The sequence below is a fragment of the Mastacembelus armatus genome, chromosome 9 (assembly GCF_900324485.2).
Source record: "Mastacembelus armatus chromosome 9, fMasArm1.2, whole genome shotgun sequence".
NCBI classification, from domain to species: domain Eukaryota; kingdom Metazoa; phylum Chordata; class Actinopteri; order Synbranchiformes; family Mastacembelidae; genus Mastacembelus; species Mastacembelus armatus.
The window spans coordinates 12,822,778-12,843,117 of record NC_046641.1 but is presented as its reverse complement, the minus strand read 5'-3'; the positions used below and the strand labels follow the sequence as shown (position 1 = coordinate 12,843,117).

General features: G+C 41.0%; 1 protein-coding gene across 3 annotated transcripts; it reads right to left on the bottom strand.

The window, feature by feature from the left end:
* Window positions 1-1,227: 1,227 nt before the first annotated feature.
* On the bottom strand, window positions 1,228-19,749 carry ssh1a (slingshot protein phosphatase 1a). Of its 3 annotated transcripts, XM_026322729.2 has the most exons (15): window positions 19,249-19,749; window positions 16,805-16,842; window positions 10,770-10,870; window positions 8,206-8,270; window positions 7,484-7,605; window positions 7,023-7,091; window positions 6,751-6,816; window positions 6,282-6,476; window positions 6,066-6,159; window positions 5,758-5,886; window positions 5,485-5,531; window positions 5,223-5,369; window positions 4,793-4,993; window positions 3,982-4,699; window positions 1,228-3,878 (listed from the first exon to the last, which is right to left on the bottom strand). In XM_026322729.2, exons 1-15 carry the CDS (start codon window positions 19,327-19,329, stop codon window positions 2,763-2,765), a joined length of 3,189 nt encoding a protein of 1,062 aa, XP_026178514.1. In that variant the 5' UTR covers window positions 19,330-19,749; the 3' UTR covers window positions 1,228-2,762. The 3 variants fall into 3 exon arrangements, with proteins under 3 accessions (XP_026178514.1, XP_026178515.1, XP_026178517.1); XM_026322730.2 differs by lacking the exons at window positions 16,805-16,842; window positions 19,249-19,749 and adding an exon at window positions 13,060-14,915; XM_026322732.2 differs by lacking the exons at window positions 16,805-16,842; window positions 19,249-19,749 and adding an exon at window positions 11,105-11,628.
* Between the last annotated feature and the right edge of the window lie 591 nt (window positions 19,750-20,340).

The following is a 20,340-nucleotide window of genomic DNA, read 5'->3' as shown; positions in this document are numbered from 1 at the left end:
TGTAACCTTTACCTTGATTCCAATTCAAAGACAGGGAAGTACAATTGCATGTTATGGTAAATGACTATTTCAGATCCATATATAATGAATATCCTAATTGTTTTTCTGCTTCTTTTGGCCATCACTGCTTGCATACCACTGCTCAGGTCATACTATTTTACTCCAGAAACCTACAGTAGTTAAGAGAAAGTAAAATGTACATGAATGTGTGTGAGATAAATGAGTAATTGCAGCCAACTTGTGTATGTTCAGGAGTCTGGGAAATGATCTGAGACACAGTTCAAACCTTTTCCTTTTGTTTCTCTTGGTCCCTATAGCAACGTCCAAAACAGGATACGTCCTCAGATAATAAAACAAAAGTGGAGGTACAGCAGCCAGCAATTCACCGGTGGAAGAAGGGGAAGAGGGGCCAGGGCCCACACCCAGAGACTGTAGGCTGAAGGCTGCTGTGCTGTCAGACAGTCCTCGTTTTCTTGCCAACCAGTGTTTTTGTGTTTGAAAAAGTGTTACAGGTCAATCTTGTCTAGACATAAGCCAATCTGTCTCTAATTTAAGCTCATGATTAATTCAAAACAGACTGCACAGACTTCCCAGCACAATAATGATGAGGTTTACAATGATCCCTATTTAGCCCCTCTGTCATTTAAATGTTTGCAAGTTTACAGCAGTCACTCGTATTAGTTTTCTATTTCACATTTATGGAATAACCCGTCTCAGGTTTCATGTGCACAAACAACAGCAACAGTATATAACGTCTCTGCCACCTCAGTTTCCCACCACATGCTATACTGCACAGAGCACATAACACTGATTAAAAAGGCACATAGAGTCAAATGGGCTGGCAGGAACAAGAGTGTGTAGCTTCAGATATTCAGTGATGTCATGCAAACAGTGACAGGAAGCCAAATGTTATGTAAGATAGCTGTTAGAGAAACACTTACTTGCCAAAGCATACAGATGGGGACACAATGATGTAATTTCATGGTACATGCACTATCATAGTTCTGCCTAAATATCTAATAGTTTTCCCATTCAGGAAGCATTTAAGCAAATTATTTAGTGCATACAGGGTGATACAGTATATAATCCCACTCCTGTTTCCCTGCACGCATTTGATTCCCCATTTAACAAGTGCGTGTAAAATTACATATCCACTGCACAGACCAATGATTATACTAGTATTACTTGTAATGAATCATCCTAAGACAAAATAGAATGCATGGTATATAATGTAAAAATGATTTATTTCCATAATTAGCACATACAGTACATTATTTTGAACATAAAAAGTGCAATATGCATTCAAACTACAGCAATGTACAGTACAAAAGTTACTGCATACTTAAATATAAAAAGAAAATGGTTACAAACTGTGAAGTAACCTATAGTGATCATTGTCACAACAGCGTGACAAAAGCTTTAAAACCCATTGATGATATGAGCATAAAAGCTTGACGGCTAGAAGCCTGATGACTCCACTGAGTCTCTTTTGTTTCTCCCAAAAGGTGCAAAAAAGATGTGACAGCATTTAAATATGTATGTGATTGACAGTATGATTCACATATTTTGTACAGCTTCAGTGGTGTTTCCAATTTGTCGAGACAGCGAAAAAACTTTGGTCTTTTCACATTTCAAAAGCACAAATAAGATTAAAACGTTGGCTGAATTTAAGATCCAAATGTTCACATAACCTCAGCTTGGGAATAAACCTCACATACATTATATGATTTGGCTGCCAAAACGCCTCCTTTCCTGTCACTTTAGGCATTATTAGGATGATTTCAAGCCATGCAGTGTGACTCCTCACTGCTCTCCCACAAACATTGTACATTGTAGGGAATGATGAGGTCAATAACATTAGTCTAATGTTATTTTGGAAGATAGCTTGCTGTGTGCCAGTATTCACTCAATAAAAACAGTGCAAAGAAACAACAAACTCAGAAACGTATCTGTTCCATTTGTTGAAAACAGTGAGCATGCCTCTGGCAAAAAAAAGTCACAACATTTTCCACTTTAATTTCATTCATCCACTCAGAGACTCACACACAGTTACACACTGATGCACTAACATACACCTCCGCATTGAAATTACTTCAAAACTGATTTCCTCACTTCCTCAGCAAATGAACTGACTTAAACTTTAGCCTGGTGTTTATCTGAGAAACGGCTCTGTGAATCCAACATGAGGTAACCATTCGTTTTACAACTGTCTAGCATCTAAAATCAACTGTGCGGTAAACAACTCTACGTTTATTAACACTTTGCTTTCTGTCAAGCTCCACTGAGGGGCTCAACCTTATCAATGTAGACTACCACTTTGTACCAGACACATAAAAATAAAAAAAGTGCCAATGGATACTGTAATTTGGAACATATCAGGTACTAACAGCTGTGAAGTTAAAGGTAATAGAGCATATCTTGTACCTTTTCATTCTGCTGTCTAACACACAGCTCTGTGCCTCTGGTCTCAAGAATAAGGCACTTGTTTGTCCACGAAACAAACCAAGTTAGAGGTGAACTGATGGCTTTACACATCAGATACAGCAATATGACTTTCATCAATGTGAACAGCAGTTTGAGAAACAATGTGGCAAAGGAGGGTATCAACTCCTTGTAGCAACACTTGGCATTGTTCTTTTTGTTTTTCTCTCTTTCTTCAGACTAGGCTCTCTCCTGTTTCCAGAATCTGTACAACCCTGTCCAGCCCCACAGGGACACAGATAAGTGGGAGGGAGGAGCATACATACACTCCACTTGATGTGTCAGCTTCTGGGCTCACCTGGTAGAGCTCTCTCTGGAGTGTGCAGGTTCTTGCAGGGTCGGGACACCACAGAGGTGGTGGGGGAGTCCCATTCCAAGCCAGTAGTGTCTGGCTCTGGGGACAGCGAGAGGAGCAGTAGCGTTCCTGCATCGGAGGAGCAGGCCGAATACAGGTCCTCAGAGGAGAAGTTAAGGCTGCCCAACTTGGCCAGTGAATTGGAGCGCTTCAGCTTCGAGGGCACGGTTAAGCCTGCCAGCCGCATGCGTGTCTCAATCTCTTGTGCCCTTTGACGTACGAGGCCAGGTTTTCCCCTCACACTCCGCAGACTGTCACTGCTGGAGCTACGTGTCAGGGTGGAGCCGTGAGGGGAGGAAGTTGGTGTGAGCAGCGCAGAACCCACTACACCCAACAAGGCTTCATTGGTCAGCGGCACCACCAGTGGCTCTAACCGCACTTGGCATGGTGTTGACGATTTAATGAAATCTCCAGAAAAGCCAGAGAAGCCCTCTTCCCCCTCAGTGTGGAAGAGGCTCTTCTTGGATCGTTGGCACGCATCCAAAGGCTTCAGAGAGTGCAGGCTCTCCTGAGACAGACCTGAAAGTTTCTCTAGCCTTTCTGCACGTCGGCGGACCAGCCCAGATCTCCGCAATTGTAAAAGTGTCTCGTGTTGTTGACCATGGTAGCAAGCCACTGCAGACTTCTCGTCCTCCAAATCCACTTTCATCAGCTCAGGGAGAGCCAGTGAGGCAGATGCATGATGCCTTTTTTCAAGCTCAGTGTTCACTTCCACCAAATTTCCACTGTCCCCAGGCTCCACCAAGTTCGGCGATTCACTTTGCTGCTCCTTTGTTTCAAGCAGGGCTTTGGGTGGGGAGGCAGCACAGTTGGCACAGTAAGACAGATGGTCACAGGGGGGCAGCAGTCCCACTGAAGACGTCAGGTCTTCAGAAGAGGTAGTATGGGACTTTGCAAATGAAGCACTTGGGACTTCAGGTGAAGTGGAGATAAGGCAAAACTTAGAAACCAGTTTTGGAGACTCTTCTTTCAGATTGGACTTAGAATCCCTCCAAGATAGCCTGGAGGCATCACCTGGAGGAAGGATGAAGGAAGCTTTATCCTAAATAAAGACAAGACACAGTTATTTCTGCAAACTGGATCCATAAAATTAGAAACAGCACTTTAATTTTAAAATGCAGGTTAACCTCATTACTCAAACTTACACTGTGATTACATGGAGTGCTGAAATGGTTGTTGTTGTTGGAATTTTCATTCAGGGATGCCAGGTCCATCCCATTACCCTCGGTATCCCCCTCTACCTCCACATCTTGTGTTTCCTCTTGTCCACCTCCTTCCCCACCCCCTCCATCATCTGGCTGCATTAGTACCTCCATCTCCGCCTCCTCCTTTATGACCTCCTCCTCCTCCTCCTCCTCCTCATCCTCCTCCTCCACTGTGCTGAACTCCAGCCTCAGCCGTAATTCTTCCAGAGGCTCAGGGCCACGACTGCAGGTCTGGGCAGCTGTTCCCTCTGCTGTAGGTCCAAAGTGGGGAAGGGGCAGGCCTTCACGCCCATCAAACGCCTCATCATCCAGCAGAGCATCTCGCTCCACATCCTCAATTTCTATAAAGACTTTTTCCATGCCAAGAAGGGGTGGGCCGCGCACTGGTGTTGATGGCTCGCTGTCCAGCGCTGAGTCAGAGAGCCGACGGAAATAGTAGTTGTTGTAAGCAGGGTCAATATCTAATGCAACAGTCCTGCATGGGGAAGGACATGCTGCACCTTTATCAGACAGCACCTCTTCACAGCAGGGAGACATCCCTGGTTCTGGAGTGAGGTGAGCTCCTTCCTCCCCTCCACAACACTGAGCCAACCCCTGCTGCCCCTCTGTCATCTCACAGTCTGTGCCTGGCTGCCATAGTTTGTTATGTCGCTGTTTGCTAAAAATATAGAAAACACAGTTTGCAGAACTCAAAAAACAGATAAACTGAGAAAAGAACAGCACTGCACAGACATTACATGAGTGACTGTACCTGGCATCCAGGATGCCCTCGTACTCCGCCAGCTGTCTCATGAAACTTGGGTTGGGTCGTGTGATACTCCTCTTTTGCTTGACAAAGTTGTAAGCCTTCTCTAGCGACCAGCCATACTCCTTCATGGCATATGCAATAACTGTTGAGGCAGACCGACTCACACCCATCTTACAGTGAACTAGACATTTGGAGTGGTTCTTTCTGTGGGCGACAATTCCATACATTTTTGACCAAATACTTCAAGCCACAACCACCAAACTCAGAAACTCAACTCAAAATCAGTTCCTTCAAATATTAAATAACAGTGGGAAATGAAACCTCATACAGCTCACAATGACAAACAACTCTGCTGTGAGAGAAGATACTTGTGTTATTTGGTTCACTTGTAAACACATGAGCAACATGCCTTCTGTTCTACTACAGGACTCACTTTGCTTTAACAATGAAGTTGTATGTGTCATTCCAGTGAGCCAGCAGGTCAGTTGCCTCTTCATCGTAGACACGTACATTGTGATAACTAAATGTGCCTGGAAAGAAGTTGTCTATCTCCCTGGTTACATTAAGGATGTAGCCCACCCTGGGGAGAAAAGATAACGTTAACTCATCAACAACATTCTTTCTTGCTCAAATCATAGTGAAAATATGTTCTGCGTGCGGTTATCTTATCTCCTTCGTAATATAAAATAAATCACCCCGTCTCTTGCAGCTCCTCTAAATTAGACGCATTCCATTCGGATCCCTAAAAACATATGGGAGAAAATACTGTTTAGACTGCGTATATTTTGAAATCTTTGTAAGGCTCTTCTTTCTCCAAAAAAAATCATTTCGAAGGGAGGATTACTCAAATAACTGTCTTCCTTTGGGATGGAAAGGAAAGGGGGATTATTTATCTCTATTTATTCACAGGAAATGACCAATGCAACAGATGTTCTTGTGAATGTAAGATATAGTATCAGTTGCCCCACCAGGTAGACGTGGTCAAAGATGAGAGTAGCTTTGTCCATCTGGCCCAGGATCAGCAGCATCTCATTGTCAATGAACTCTTTGAACTCATTCAGGTTGCAGTTCATGTGTTGCTCCAACTCTGTACGTATCTGACAAAAAAAAAAAAAAAAATACACAGCATAACTTTGTGTTAGTGAATTCTTTCTGTCAAATAATGCTGAAATGTAACTTTACACCTTCTACTGCATATATACTGTAATAATACTACTAATAGTAGAAATCCTATTATTTCAACTGTAATTAATTTTAGTGTGTGTGCTATATTTACCTGTTTGCAGGTGACGTTCTCAAGGTCCTGGCAGGTCATGATGCTTCTGAGTTTGGCTTTAATAAGGCACTCTGTCCTCTCTCTCTCCGAAGGCCTACCAAAGACAACCCCAGTGCTCACTCAGTAACAGGTTTTTGCTTTTGAGATGCCAAATTATTTCAGCAGCAGGTAAGACTTTTCAGTTTTTACTTAAAGAATTTAAGACAGTTTACTGACTTGTCAACAAACATGGTGGGTGAGTCGGGCCTTGTGGTCTCCAGGTCTTTCATGGCATTCCACTCGTTGATGCAGCTCTGGTCTGAAGCAATGCAGCTCTCGTAGTAGCCCATCCAGGTGAGAGCCATGCCTCCAGGGAAGTAGTTATACCTACGTGACACCTCACATGCCTTGTGCAGCACCTGCAGGGCTGACCTAGATTTTTGTTCAGGAAAAATAAAGGTTACAGTTTAGATTACTTATGTCTGATTAGTAAGATATATTAGTAAAAACATTCAAATGACTGGAGGATTGACAACTTGGTTTTATGTAAGTCTGTGAACATGCCTAGTCATGCCAGCAGGTGGCAGAATGAAACAGTACTGCCTCAAACAGCCTCACTGCAGCAAGGTGGATTTGCTGCGACGTATCATGAGGCTGAAGCATAGCAGTCAACCACTGGGGCTCTAGAGGTTATTTTGTTACTCACCACATAGCCTGCACCGACACAGGTTTAAAGACATGAGTCCGACCTGCCGTGTTCACAGTAAAACCCCTGAGGACCAAACAAAACAATGGGTCATTCCCTGCAGCACTATGTGTGTGTGTGTGTGTGTGTGTGTGTGTGTGCGTGTGTGCGTTTTCTGTGTCAGGTGTGGATGCAGTGTTGGGTCAGAAAGTAGAGGACTATTACTGGGTTAAATGCTGCAGGTGTGTGTTCTCTGTATGTAAAGCAGGAACCACATTGACAAAAACACTCACCCATCTCCATCCAGATGGATCTTTGTATCACTCCACAGAGGTAGCACCATGCCGATTGAACAGCTTTTGCTGGCAGAGGAGAAAATAAAACACCTGTTTCACCAGTTGCTCCATTCTAAGACAACTCAGTGTATATCTTTAAAAGTAAACAAGTCTCCGCCAAACCCAGAGATGATTAAATTATAAATGACTGTTGTTTTTAGGCACAGTATAAAGTCTAGAGCAGTCCTGGTCATTTGAAAAAAGAACATATAGTATATAACAGCTCCAGTCTGAGACGGAGTCTTATTTACATTCATAAATACCAATCTGTCTTTTCCGAAAAGTTCATATACAGTATCATATCTACAAGTAAGACCAAGTAAACAGGTATATCAATTCATAAATAGAGCGATCTTAGCCTTTAACAGCCATGTAGCAAACAGTGATGACAAAACCACACACAATGGACATATTCATACCAGTCCTTGTTGGTAAAGTCAATTCCTAGTAGGATGTTCTCCTCTGTGTCCTGTCGCCCACTGGTGTACACCACCACCATGTACCGCACACGATCTGACCATGCGCTCTCCAGACGCACTGCCTGTACATGGAGCAAACAAGTTTTTTTTTTTTAAATTCTACCTAAAAGCTGCTTAGCCAAAATAAATTTCTCTACTGTTAAGCAAAGATTTGTCTAAAATGTAACTACTTTACTACTTTTGGCATACAAATGTTTATTTTTTAAATATATTACTAATGGGATTAAGGGAATTTAAAATAAGAAAAAAAAAAAAAAAACACCCAGTGTTATAGGCCTGTGTTAAAAGCATTCTCCACACAAATGGAAAACTGTGTTAACAGCAAATGTCTCCTGCTAAAATCTGTCCAACAACATCATCAACAGCTTGATGCACAAAGAAACCTGGAATAAACTTGTATGCATGAATAGAGTAACCAAGTCCTCTGGATGTGTGAGAGCACAGAGCTGGTAAACATAAAATTAAATAACACACTAACACATACGCACACCATGGAAAGATTTGGTAATGCTCCTGAGTATGTTCAAACCTGCTCTTAAATGCTAATACACAACACAATACAATGCATTCTAAAGCATTTACTACACCAAGTCACTGGCCATAATATGCATATATGTTTGTGTTTTAGTTTTGATGTATTGACACTGTTGCTTGTCTCTCACCAGTTTGATTCTGTCCTCCGAGCGAAGAATGTTTATCATCACCTGCAGGTGTTGAGGTAAATCGCCTGTTGAGGAAAAGTATAAAGAAAACTGATCCAATACTGCCAGTGCCTGTTTGCAGTCATTGGTTATAAATCTCACTCCTCATACATGCTGGTACATTTTGAGTTGAAAGAAATAATACACTCTATCAACACAGAATGAGAAAATTACAGAGAATCTAAGGCAATTAAATGTAATTAAAAGCATTTCTTCAGTTTAGTGAAGGAATATGAAGTTACACCGCTCCCTAGTGTTTAAAACCAAGCCCAAAACTAAAGCCTCCTTTTGGAGACAATAACATGCAACCTGTTTAGTGACTTTTATAAGCTGACATTTGATGTTAACTGAATACAAATTAAATCATATGTTTTCCATCTTCACATATGCAGATTTATCAGCCACAAAGCCACAATTCAATAACTTGTCTTTGTTCATTTTGCATCCCTCAGTGCTCCCTGTGCCAAGACACGTCACTGAAGCTGGACAGTAGAAGAGGGTGGAGATGGACCAACAGCGCTGCAAAACAGCAGCTGATGGTGAGCCAACTATGTTGAAAGATGTTGGGGCAGGTAAGACAGACAAATCATGATATGCTGATTTTACCTACAGCTACTGGCATTAAACAGAAAGTGCTTGACTCTCATATTACATGATTTACAGCCCACTTTACAGTCACTATAAATCTCCATGAAAAATCTTTAAAGCAAATCATTTCAACAAAATATCTAGGTCAGGCTGGGAAACTACACGTATTTTATGTCAGATTTACAAAGCATTAAAACGCATTTCAGATAAAACAAATCCTTCAGATGTTTCATTGACACAAATCACTACCTCTTCAAAAATATTATTCTCAGCTGACCTTACCAACAAAGACGATCTTTCAGCAAAGTGACAAAACATTAAATCACTGGTTCTTTGACCAACAGAAGGACAGGAATACTGAATACTTTTAATATTTCTGGACAGCTCATGCATTTTTCCCCAAATACAGAAATAAATAACAGAACTCAAAATGTCAACATATATAGCCTAAAAAAAAATACAAATTTGTCAAGTTGTGGCAAAACTCAAAGTTTCTGCATCACTGCATCTATTTTCAGTGTGTCATTATGCTCCTCTTCTGAGTTACTGTTTCAACATGCTATCGTACCAAAACTTATTTTACTTATTTCACAATGCCAAATGCATATCTGCTATTTAACTGTGTTGTGATGGACACACATGGATGAAATATCTTGAAAGATAAGCGAGTTCATGGCCTCAGTTCACACGACTATGGCAGCCAAGTTGGCATCTGCTCTAAATAAGAACAGCTTTAAAATATGACACAAATATTACACAGAAATATAAATATATCTGCAGTCATTTGAACTTCGTACATATTGATGTGAACAGTTCAAACCAGTTCAACCGGTAGCCTTAACTGACATTGGCATCAGCGCTGAAATAAGCTACTGGATGTCCTATAAATGCACACCCTTTATTAGTGACTCTTCACTGATTCCATCACAGTTAAAGAAACATTCACAAAGTCAATTCCCGCAATTAAATTAAAACTGGTCTACAGCAGGATGAGTTAACAGATCACATTGTTTTCTGTATTTAGACTTGGTGGTGTAGTATTCCTTCCTATTCATTCCAGAAAGACCTGAAGACAACTAAATTCTATGAGAAACACTGCCCCTCGCAAAACCACTTGTAGTAGAGTGCCAGTTCTTAGAGGAGAGATATCTTTATCAAGCACTTTGCAAAAGTAACCACAATGTCTTTTTTCCCTGAAAGCCACAGTTACTGGGCAATGAGGCAGGTATTTCCCCAGCCAAATGCTTTTGAGAACAAAGGAGCACCAGCCAATATGTGGGGTACCTGACAAAGTTGTTAGCAGAGTGGACAAAGCTGCCAGCCACTGCCATGAGTTGCCAACTGAACTGGCAGCATTTTGGTTGTTGGCTGGTGCTGAATTCCCATCATGCCACTAGACTGTCAGGCCAGCCTTGTGTCTTTAAAGCAATTTATTGTGACTTTTCAACACTGACATTTTAAAAGCAGACATTGATTTAAGAAACTATCCAGTATATTGTTCAGTCCAACTTGCCATGTGACCTCAAACTTCAATTAATTAAAATTCATCAAATAAACCACAAAACACAGGTCACAGGGCTATGCTGAGAATAGTCAACAATTCGTAAAGTTCTAAGATAATACAAACAATGAGGGCCTTCTTCTATTGTCACCACAAGTTTTACTTACAGTCCTGCAATGCACTGGACTTAAGCACTAATCTGCCTAAGCTATAAGTCTGGAACATGCTTATCAACGAGGCGACCTCCATCCTCCTCACCTCAGCTACAAACATCTGCTGCAGTGTAAACAAGTGCAGCTCATACAATCATCACATAAAAGCACTAAGTAACTTGTAGAAGAAATCTGACAAGATGACTAATAAGTGCTACACTCAATTTCTGGCAAACTCATAGGGGTAGCAGGATGGATGTTCTGGGGTGTCTTGTGTCTCTCACCTGCATGTTTGTGGTGAGGATGTGCTTTCTGGCCCTGGTGACTGCTCCCCTGCTGCAGGAAGAGAGCAGCACCCTTGACCATGAAGAAGCTCTCACTCAGGCTGCAAAACAAACGGGAGAGAGGAAATTACTGGTATACAGACATAGAAGCAATATATCAGACAGTACACTGCAGAGCAACATCTCTGCACAATTGTTCCAGTTTGTTCACTGGACAGCATGGATGAGAAGTCAAGAACAAGACAAAATAGTTGGTTTTAACAGGAAAGTTCAGTTCAGTTGACACTGCCAAGGAGCTGAGCATAAAACACGGCTGTCTATTGCCGGTAAATTACCTCAACAGCTGAGTGGAAAAGCCCAGCTGCCACGTTACAGAGGCAGACCTCAGATCTGCAGTGGCCATGAATCAAGTTTTGATCCTGAATGCTTATCTTTCTTTTTTCTGCTGCATGGGCTGCACTCAGGTCTGACTTGTCAGGTCTGACTTGTCGGGCCTCTGCTGGCTCGGTGTAATGAAACACAAACAAAAATAACAGCTCTAACATCAGTTTTCTGTGATGCTTCACTTTCCCAGTGAAAAGCAGCAAAGACCAGTTCACACTTGCCTGTAAAACCCCAGCTTTTTTTAGGTTAGGCCTCAAAGCTGTCAACAAATGACATAAGTCAGAGCTGCAATGAAAAAAAAAAGTGAGTTGTTTCCTCCAGGCTGAATTCAATCATTCCCTTTCATTGGAAAAAGAATGAGAGCACATTCATAAATGAACCTGGCAGCAGGGTGGAGCACATACACCACGGATTCGGTGTGCGGCCTGCCAAACCCAGACATCATTAGGAAAGTACAAAATTGATCAAAAAAAAAATCCAAATAAGTATTAAATTCATACAATGCCTGCTTCCAAATATAGAAATCAGTGTATTGGTATGATGTCACCATTACAAGATAATGCTAGTTTTAAAGAGCAATATTATCAGTCTACTATCATTTTTGTCAAAAGAATGAACTGTTTTGCATGTGCAGTTTTAACTGACCCAAAAATCAGTATTGCTCAGTCCTGAGAAAACAGTTGGTTAATATCCATAACTTTTATTCATGTATATCATACAAAAATATAATGGATAGACCTCCTACAGCTGCAACAATGCACAAACCAATGGTCAAATGCCTTTGCTTTAAACAGGTACAATTAAAAGTCATCTAAATAGCATCACTGACTACAACTTTCACCATCACACAGTCATATCCAACTCAGAAACTGCTCTTTCAACCAGCTTTCTCTGATCAAACTTTAAAAACCCACATGAAAAACAAGCAAGCCAGAGCCAAACGGATGATTTTGTAGGAACAATGGACTTCGTTTTATGCATCTCACAATAAATTCACTCCACCCCCAGCACCACAGAAAAAAAGTTCCAGTGACAAAGCAGGGGGGTGGACACTTTTCAGCAAGAGCTTTTGTCTCAATTTGGTGGATTTTTGTTCCAGTCTGTTCACAGTTTGAGATTTATGAGGCTATCAGGAGCATCTACTGTCAGGGAATGAAGGACAGAATGAGGCAAAATTGGAACTCAGAGCTGACGATGTTCTGTACTGTTTATAAATCCCTGCTGCTCATTATTCCTATTTCAATTACTATCCCAACTTAAAGTCCACAGGTCCTTGTTAGACCTGACACCTTACGAGAATAAAATAAAAAAAATCTTGATAAAACCTTTATAAAATTTGAGGATATATGAAACCTGTTCATATGTGTAAATTGAGAGCTGTCCCACTGCTTCACAGGCCATACTCAGACTTTCTAATTAAAAAGCCTCAGCCCTACTGCCTCTTGCCCCGCAGCACCCTGCTATCAGCTTCTCCACAAACACTAGGGCTAAAAATATATTTGGAATCAAATCAAACAAAGACTACAACAGTAAAGCTTGCTAAATTATCTACAACCTATAGTACCTACAGCTGGTTTACAGAAAGACTTTAAGAAAACACATGTAATCACATAGTTGAACAATCATGGAAATGTAGCTAATACAGGGATTTGTGCACCATCACTGAATCTCAGCTGCCATTGAATCATAACTTTGTTTTTTGAAGTCCATAATCTGTCATCAGCTATAAATGCTCAAGGTTTGATTCAGCCTGATGGTTTATAAAGACATCACTGTATCTGCTTCAAAATCATCCAGCCAACTTTTACTTACACCAAAGTAGCAAATTAGATAGATATAACAGCAGAACTAGTAAAATTTGTTCAAAAATATAACCACTGAGTCTTTTGTTTAAGACTAGACTCACATGCGGTTTATTTCACTCTGGGTCAACACAGCATTCTCCACAAAATAGGGTAGCATCTTCATTACGACCTCCTGAATGGGTTCTACAACCAGATGCATCCTGTTGATTGAAATGAAACCCAGGCCTCTCGGCCTAGAGCTAAATCCTCTTCATCGGCCTCCAGAAACAATGAAGCAGCAAAGCGCAAAAAAAGAATGACAGGCTCAGGTGCTGGCCAGTCGCTTTTGAGTGACAGACAGTCTTTACTCATCTGTGCTGTTCACTGAAGAAGTGCCGTCTGTTTAGATGCCACTCCCTCTGTTGCCTCCTCCGCCTCTGTCATCTGAGTAACTCAAATCAGTGCGCAAGTCAGTCTTCTGTCTGGAGGGACGGATTTCAGCCTCCACCCGCTGCCTCAGGCACATACGCTGCTCGCCTCCCCCGTCCCTCAGTCTGTTTTGTCTGAGTCACCCTAACTCATAGTATGTTGTAGGTTGTGCATTCAAGTCCATTAGAAAGAAAGCAACATAAATGTGCAAATAAACATGTACAATTTTTCAAAATTATTAATTTCCGTTTTTTTTTTTTTTTTTGGCTATTCCACAAATATGAAAACAAACTGCCTGAACAGCCCTGACCATGAATCCAAAGGAATTCAACAGATGGATTTCCCCTTCGGTCAGCATAAACTCTGTGATTCATTTATTTTCCTCAGCCATCAGGTCACTGTACAAAGCTTTCCTCCTCAGTCAATGCAAAACATGTTCACTTCTCCAACACTCGCTGAGAACACTGCCTTCTCTTCCTCACAGTCTTTCAGGGAAAAGCAAAACCACTTGCTCAACTGAAGGAAGACAAAAAAGGAGACTAAGGAATTTTGGCCCAAGGCATCCTAATGGGATGTCTCAAAGTGCATGCCACCTTAGGGGTCAACAGAATCCAAGGTAGCGCCGCCAGGGAGCTCAACACATGGGCCAAGCATCAGCATAAAGGGCAGTGAGAACTGGCAATCTCCCAAAAGTCCCAAATCTCATTATAGCTGGGTTTAGAAGAGAGAGGATTACCTTGTCTCTCTCTCTCTGGCCAGCGCTGGATGCCACGCACTCACATGTACCACAAACAAACCACAACGATTTAGATTATTAGCACAATGGCAAGCTAGGAACAGTAGATATCCATCATGTCTACAATGGTAAAGTTTCAGACAAAACGACGATGAAATTGAGTCTTCAGATCCATCTTTGTTTGGGGGCTGAAAGCTGATATACAGTAAATAGGTTACAACTTTCTTTCAGATTTTCCTTCTCTCACTAAGCATTCAATTCTCCACATATAAACACTGTACTCTGATAATGGCAGGACTCTGATAATCTGAAAGGATTTGCTGACAGCCATTAACAATAGCAACACTGCAAATGCAACACAGATAAGACAGCTGCCCTACTCTTTGCATCAACGTCGGTAACACAGGGTCACCATCCGATACTGTATTTCTCCAGCTGATGTTGGTTTATTAAGGTTCCGGGTGGAAGCATGGACAGCTCAATGTCAGGTGCATGCAGAAGTGAAGGGACCTGACTGGATAGAGGTGCTTCCTCTGCATATGAGGTTGAGCTTTAGCAAGCAGGAATGATGTCAAGTCACAGAGTTGAGATACAGTTTGTTGCTCCAACAGTAACCAGATGGAGCCAGGATGGGGCCAAACAGGACAGGATATCCTCTAAGCTACTGAATCGCCAGGTGTCCACCAGAAGCTAGACAGAGGTAGTAACAAGGATGGCTTATTCATGGTCTCAGTGTTTTGTACACACTGACACAATGCAAGAAAAAAGCCTCCTCTTGGGGCTGCCAGTTGCATAATACTGGCATTTTCTCCCTTACACCACTGAAATGGGGTAAAGAGAGAGAGAGAGAGAGGAAGCAGCTAGAATATAATAAATATCCAGAGCTTGTGCTTCTGTCTGCCATTTGTCTGCCTGCTTTTCTCCAATTTACATATTCTCAATTCAAATATTTTGACATATTGTAACCTTTTAATCCTCATTTCAGTCTTCATAAATGTTCTATTTGAATAAGAAAATGTTAAGGAGAAATTAAATGGGTTTCACATTATAAGAAGTGTCCTGTGATATGTTTTACATCTGTGAGTGAATCTCATAACCTGTCAGTCCTACATCTTCCACTGTGTGGTGAATTCCTCCTCCTCATTCCAAACATAGAACCTCATATCTACGGGCACACATACACACACACTTTTTTGCCAAATTCAGCTTCTTGCCCAACTCAGTGTACAAGGTGCAACACCTGCACAATGTTTACACCGGCCTCAGTCTTCCCTTTAGGCTTGTCATCGTTATCAAAGTCTGCTGAGAAAAGCATGCACAAATACTCCCACTTGGCAGTGGCATGGTGGTAAGTCAACAGATGTACTGTAGCTATCGATCAGGTGTACTAGATCAGAGTGCTCTGATCTGAAGTGAAATATGCCTGCCAACTAAAACACAACTTAATATGCCATAATGTTATAAAACTGGCAGTTTAATTGCATGAGGTGGCTTACAAGCCCCATGAGCGATTTCATGGCAAGACAAGACTTGCATTGCACAAATGCATTGCTTAGGGACATTGCATGGGTTGCACAGCTGGAAAAAAACTGAACTCTTTGAATCACCCATTTGCTTAGGGTAACAAGTATAGGTTTATAAGTGTACAGTTCAGCTATACATGCTTTCAAATTCAAATACTGACAGAATATACAGTATTTATAGACAGACACGTGTAGAACAGATACAACTAAAACAACATGAGCTTGATGAAAGTTTACTATATCTGAGAGACACATTTACATTGGGCTCAGTTTAAACTGCCCAAAATATACATTTATATTGCTGTTAATGCCTGAGGTTACCTAATAAAATTACAACCTCTTTCTGTTTCAAAACAGTTCTCCTTATTTTCAAACTGGTCTAGCTATTAGCAGAAAACGGACTTTATCACATCTCAACAAAACTCTGTCACAACATTGATCTTAACCAAACAAAACCATACATACTAGGGCTGTGACTATATTCAGAATCAAACACACAAACCACCAGTTACTGGAGCCAAGCGGTTTCTTGAAATCATTTACTTTATCCTAAAAATGTATTCTTGGTCTTGTCACAGTAATGGGAACAATAAGAAAAAACAAACAAAAAAAGACATACACAAACATTTCAGACTAAAAAAGCACTGATCTGTGGCTGTACACTGACTGCAATGGCATTTTTCAACACATAGTTTTAACTTTGTCAAAAGAAAAAGAAAATATTTAGTATGGTTAAAAAGATGCAAACATTCATATTTTATACCTTCACTTTTTAGCACAAAACATATGATGAACTTACAGCCAATCCAATGCAATACATGCAGCCAAGAAGCCAAGTGACTCAACTAATGATGCAGAGTTCAAGAACAAGTTCATCAGTCTCAGTGCTGATAGAAATATAGACACACCTGTCAACACATTACTTGAGAAACTGCTGTGAATAACATTGTTTTTACTGTAGTAGGAATTGAGGACTCTGCCAACAAGACAAACCGATGTTTTATTACACAGACAGTCAAGTTGTTCTCATTTATTGATGCCAGCTAGTCTGCCGCCAGTCCAAATTTCCCTGAATGACTCAAAAGGCAGATGCAGCAGTCAGCAACACCTGCATGTATTTAATCTGATGTGCTTTGCCATGTACCTTAGAAGGCAAAACGAAATATAATATAAACATACCTCTGATTAATTCGCCGCTCATCTTCACTCCCCAAATCCTGCAAAGCATATAAGGGGAACAAATTAATAACAAACCCATTTTGATAGTACAAACAGTCTCAGGCTTCCACTTAGAAGCCACAGGCTCATCTATATTTTACCTATCTGTGTTTGACTAATGAAACTGATAAGGTAACCCACTGAGCAGATGCTATGCATTTCGCACTTTCATATTAAACAGAATCTAAAAAGACTTATTCTTTTAATGTTGGTATACCTTTTAAGGCAGATACTTCCACTCATGTAATCATTATTAGATGCATTTTACTACATATAATTTAACATGCTCTACATAGAACTGCTCTGCAGAGGATGGGATCACTAATGGTTCATCACATATGAACTGCACTGATAAAGGGGTATATAGTTTGACTTGAGCATCAGAGAGCATTAAGTTTGGCAGTACAATCCAATCAAGACAAATCCTCTTTCTATTCTTCAGACTGCTGTCAAATAAGATGCTCCAAGCAAATACCAGTGAATTCAATGCAAGTGCAGGTGTTACATTCATTATAGGCAATAGCAGCCATACCAGTAACAGAAGCTTATAAGTTGCGAGTACAGACATGACTTTAAAGTTGATCAACATAAGAAGGGAGTATATAAAATTATATTTGACTCCATAGATGTTAACATGGATTGCAACCAATTACATGATAAAAAAAATATGCTGATGGAATGGTGATGAATGGTGAAGTTCAGCTGGATGGGTGAAGCTGATAAATAGGATAGCATAACAGTAAGTGTGCTGTGTCTGGTGATTACATGACTGTAATTCATTTGTTATGATTAGGAATATCTAAAACACAGTCTTTAATCAAATATGAGAAATTTGAGATACTAATTTAAAATACTTTAAATGAAGTTAACCACAAGATGACTCAATAGTTTGGGAACAAAACTCCAGTTGTGACTTCAAAAATGTCTACATGCTCAGGGATAAAGCAAAAGTTGCAGAAACATAGATGTGTTTCTCTGCTGCCAGGGGAATGCTATAATGTGTAGCTGCAGCATGTAAAATATACTCCACAAGAAAACAAAACAAAAAAAAAAATCTGTAAATTCTAGAAATAAATTCTGTAAAGTGGAGCATATAATGATGCATACCAAGTCAACTGTTCATTGTTGCACATTAATTCAAATAATCTCACACATTAACTGCCTTGTGCCAGCATCTCTTGCATCCCTGTTTACCTCCTTTCTCTTTTCCTCCCCTTCCTCCAGTAGTACTCGACCACCCCACCCGCCCCTTGTGAGTCAATGACATCATAGCTGCAGCAGCCCTATCTGTCACAGCTCACCAAGCTGCAGAACCACTCCAGTCCACAACCCAATCCAACCAACAGAACTAATTCCTTTAAAAGACGCAACATACTTTGCAATAAATAACAGCGACATTGCTGTACACATGCTGTGAAAACAAGAAGTACTTGTGGCTTTGACTAAACTCTAGCTCAGACACTTACACCAAATACACAAGGGTATAGAGGTTTCTCTGGTCATACAGAGCAGAACAAGGTGAATTTTTCTATTTATTGGTGGTAGCTAGCGCCCCCATCTGGGTAACAATAACTCTACAAATACTTGACAAATAGCAAAAGGAAGTTATCCTTGAATGATTTTTAGACAATTACTTTTTCTTTCTGTGAGTCTTCAGAAAACAAGAAGCCTCAAACTCTCTGCTTCTACAGAGAAGCATAAGCAAGCTTTCAAGTTTAGTCCTTTTCTCATACCTACCTGAATATCTCATATTTTTCTATAACAGTACCAACAAGACAGATGAATAGAAATTGAAAGAAAAATCCTAACGCTATGGAGCAGACTGTCTCTCATTGTCTGCTAAAGATAATAAATCGATCCACAGGGCAAAAAAAAAAAATCTCAGGTTTACTGATAGTAACGTTAAACCCATGTGCATTTATCAATATTTGGACAGCAGCAAGGTCGTGAGTGCCCTGTTATTACTGTGCAGGTGGTCAGACATGATATAATGTTGAAAAACAAAATGTTAATTTTCAAAGTCAGCAAGTTACATCATACAGAGCTAACGTTAGCTAATGTTACAGCTTAGTTATCATATTAAACTTAACGCAGCTCTAGCGCTTTAAACTGATGCCTAGCAGATTTAACGATTCTAATGTTTATTATACATTTTAAGTACATTTATAAACATGAGAAATTTGCACATGTGATGGCCATCTGTGTCTGCTTATCAGTAACGAAGACGTCTGCTAGCTACCGTTAGCTAGCCACCTAGCATAACACGAACTAACGTTAAGTTAACGGCGCTAATTTAGCTCCACTCAGCGGCCTTTCTCGGGTAACATCTCCCTCATCCTCCGCCTGTCCACCGACACCTCAACACACCGGACCATCACTGTAGTTCACCCAAGGACCCAACTCACCTCCCCCGCGGTCGTGGTTGCTGTGCTGGCGGTGGATGCGGCGCTCGGGGTCGGCGACCGCTGCAAAGTAACCAACGCCATGGCTGGAAGCTGAGGACGATGCACCGGCCGGCCGCCGTGGCCTGGTGAGCTGCTGCTAGCTGCTGGGCTAGCGGTACATACGATTGATGGATGGATGGAGGGAGGGGAGCCTTATTATCCTGCAGACAGGGCTGTCTGTGGAGGAAGGGCTACCTTCACGGCCTCTTACACCCCGTTGGCACTTTGTTTTTTGAATTACACACTACGCTAATGAAACAATATCAACAACAATGATAAGGCATAACATTCTTTTCTACACCACATATTAAATATAGTAATTTCAAGTGCTTTATATAAGAATGTGAGGTTGCGTCCTGTAACTGGAAACTAAAAGACCTGCTCCGTATTGAATAAATACGAGAGGCGCTTTGTTTCTGGATTTTTTTAATCCAATCTACAGGTTAACCTACTAAAACACAGTGCTGATGTGTAGGCTGCGGGCCACCAGGCTCAGTCTGTCCGTTATGTCCCATTACACCAACAGCGCGCTTCTCATTGGTCACGAGTCACGTGTCGTAGGAAGCGCCATCAGCGTTGCTACGATACGCTTGACAGCGGCGCGAGATTTAAAAATGGCGATTGTTGCGCAGAATATTCCTACATCAGAGGGACAGCTCATGTTAGATGTTTTGGAGAAAAAGCCAGGGAAGCCAGATTGAGATGGTTTGGACATGTTCAGAGGAGGGACAGTGAATACATTGGTAAAAGGATGCTGAGGTTAGAACTGCCAGGAAGGAAGCCTAGAGGAAGACCAAAGAGGAGATTCTTGGATGTAGTGAAGGAGGACATGAGGATAGTTGGTGTGGGTGAGGAGGATACAGAGGATAGGGTTAAATGGAGGCAGATGATTCGCTGTGGTGACCCCTGAAATGAGCAGCCCAAAGGAAAAGAAGAAGATTCCTGAAGAAGAAGAAGTATTTTATTAATCCCCAAGGAGAAATTCAATTGTTGCAGCAGTTATTCTAATTTAAAGTTATTACATGTAATATTAGTTAAAATATATTAATTAGT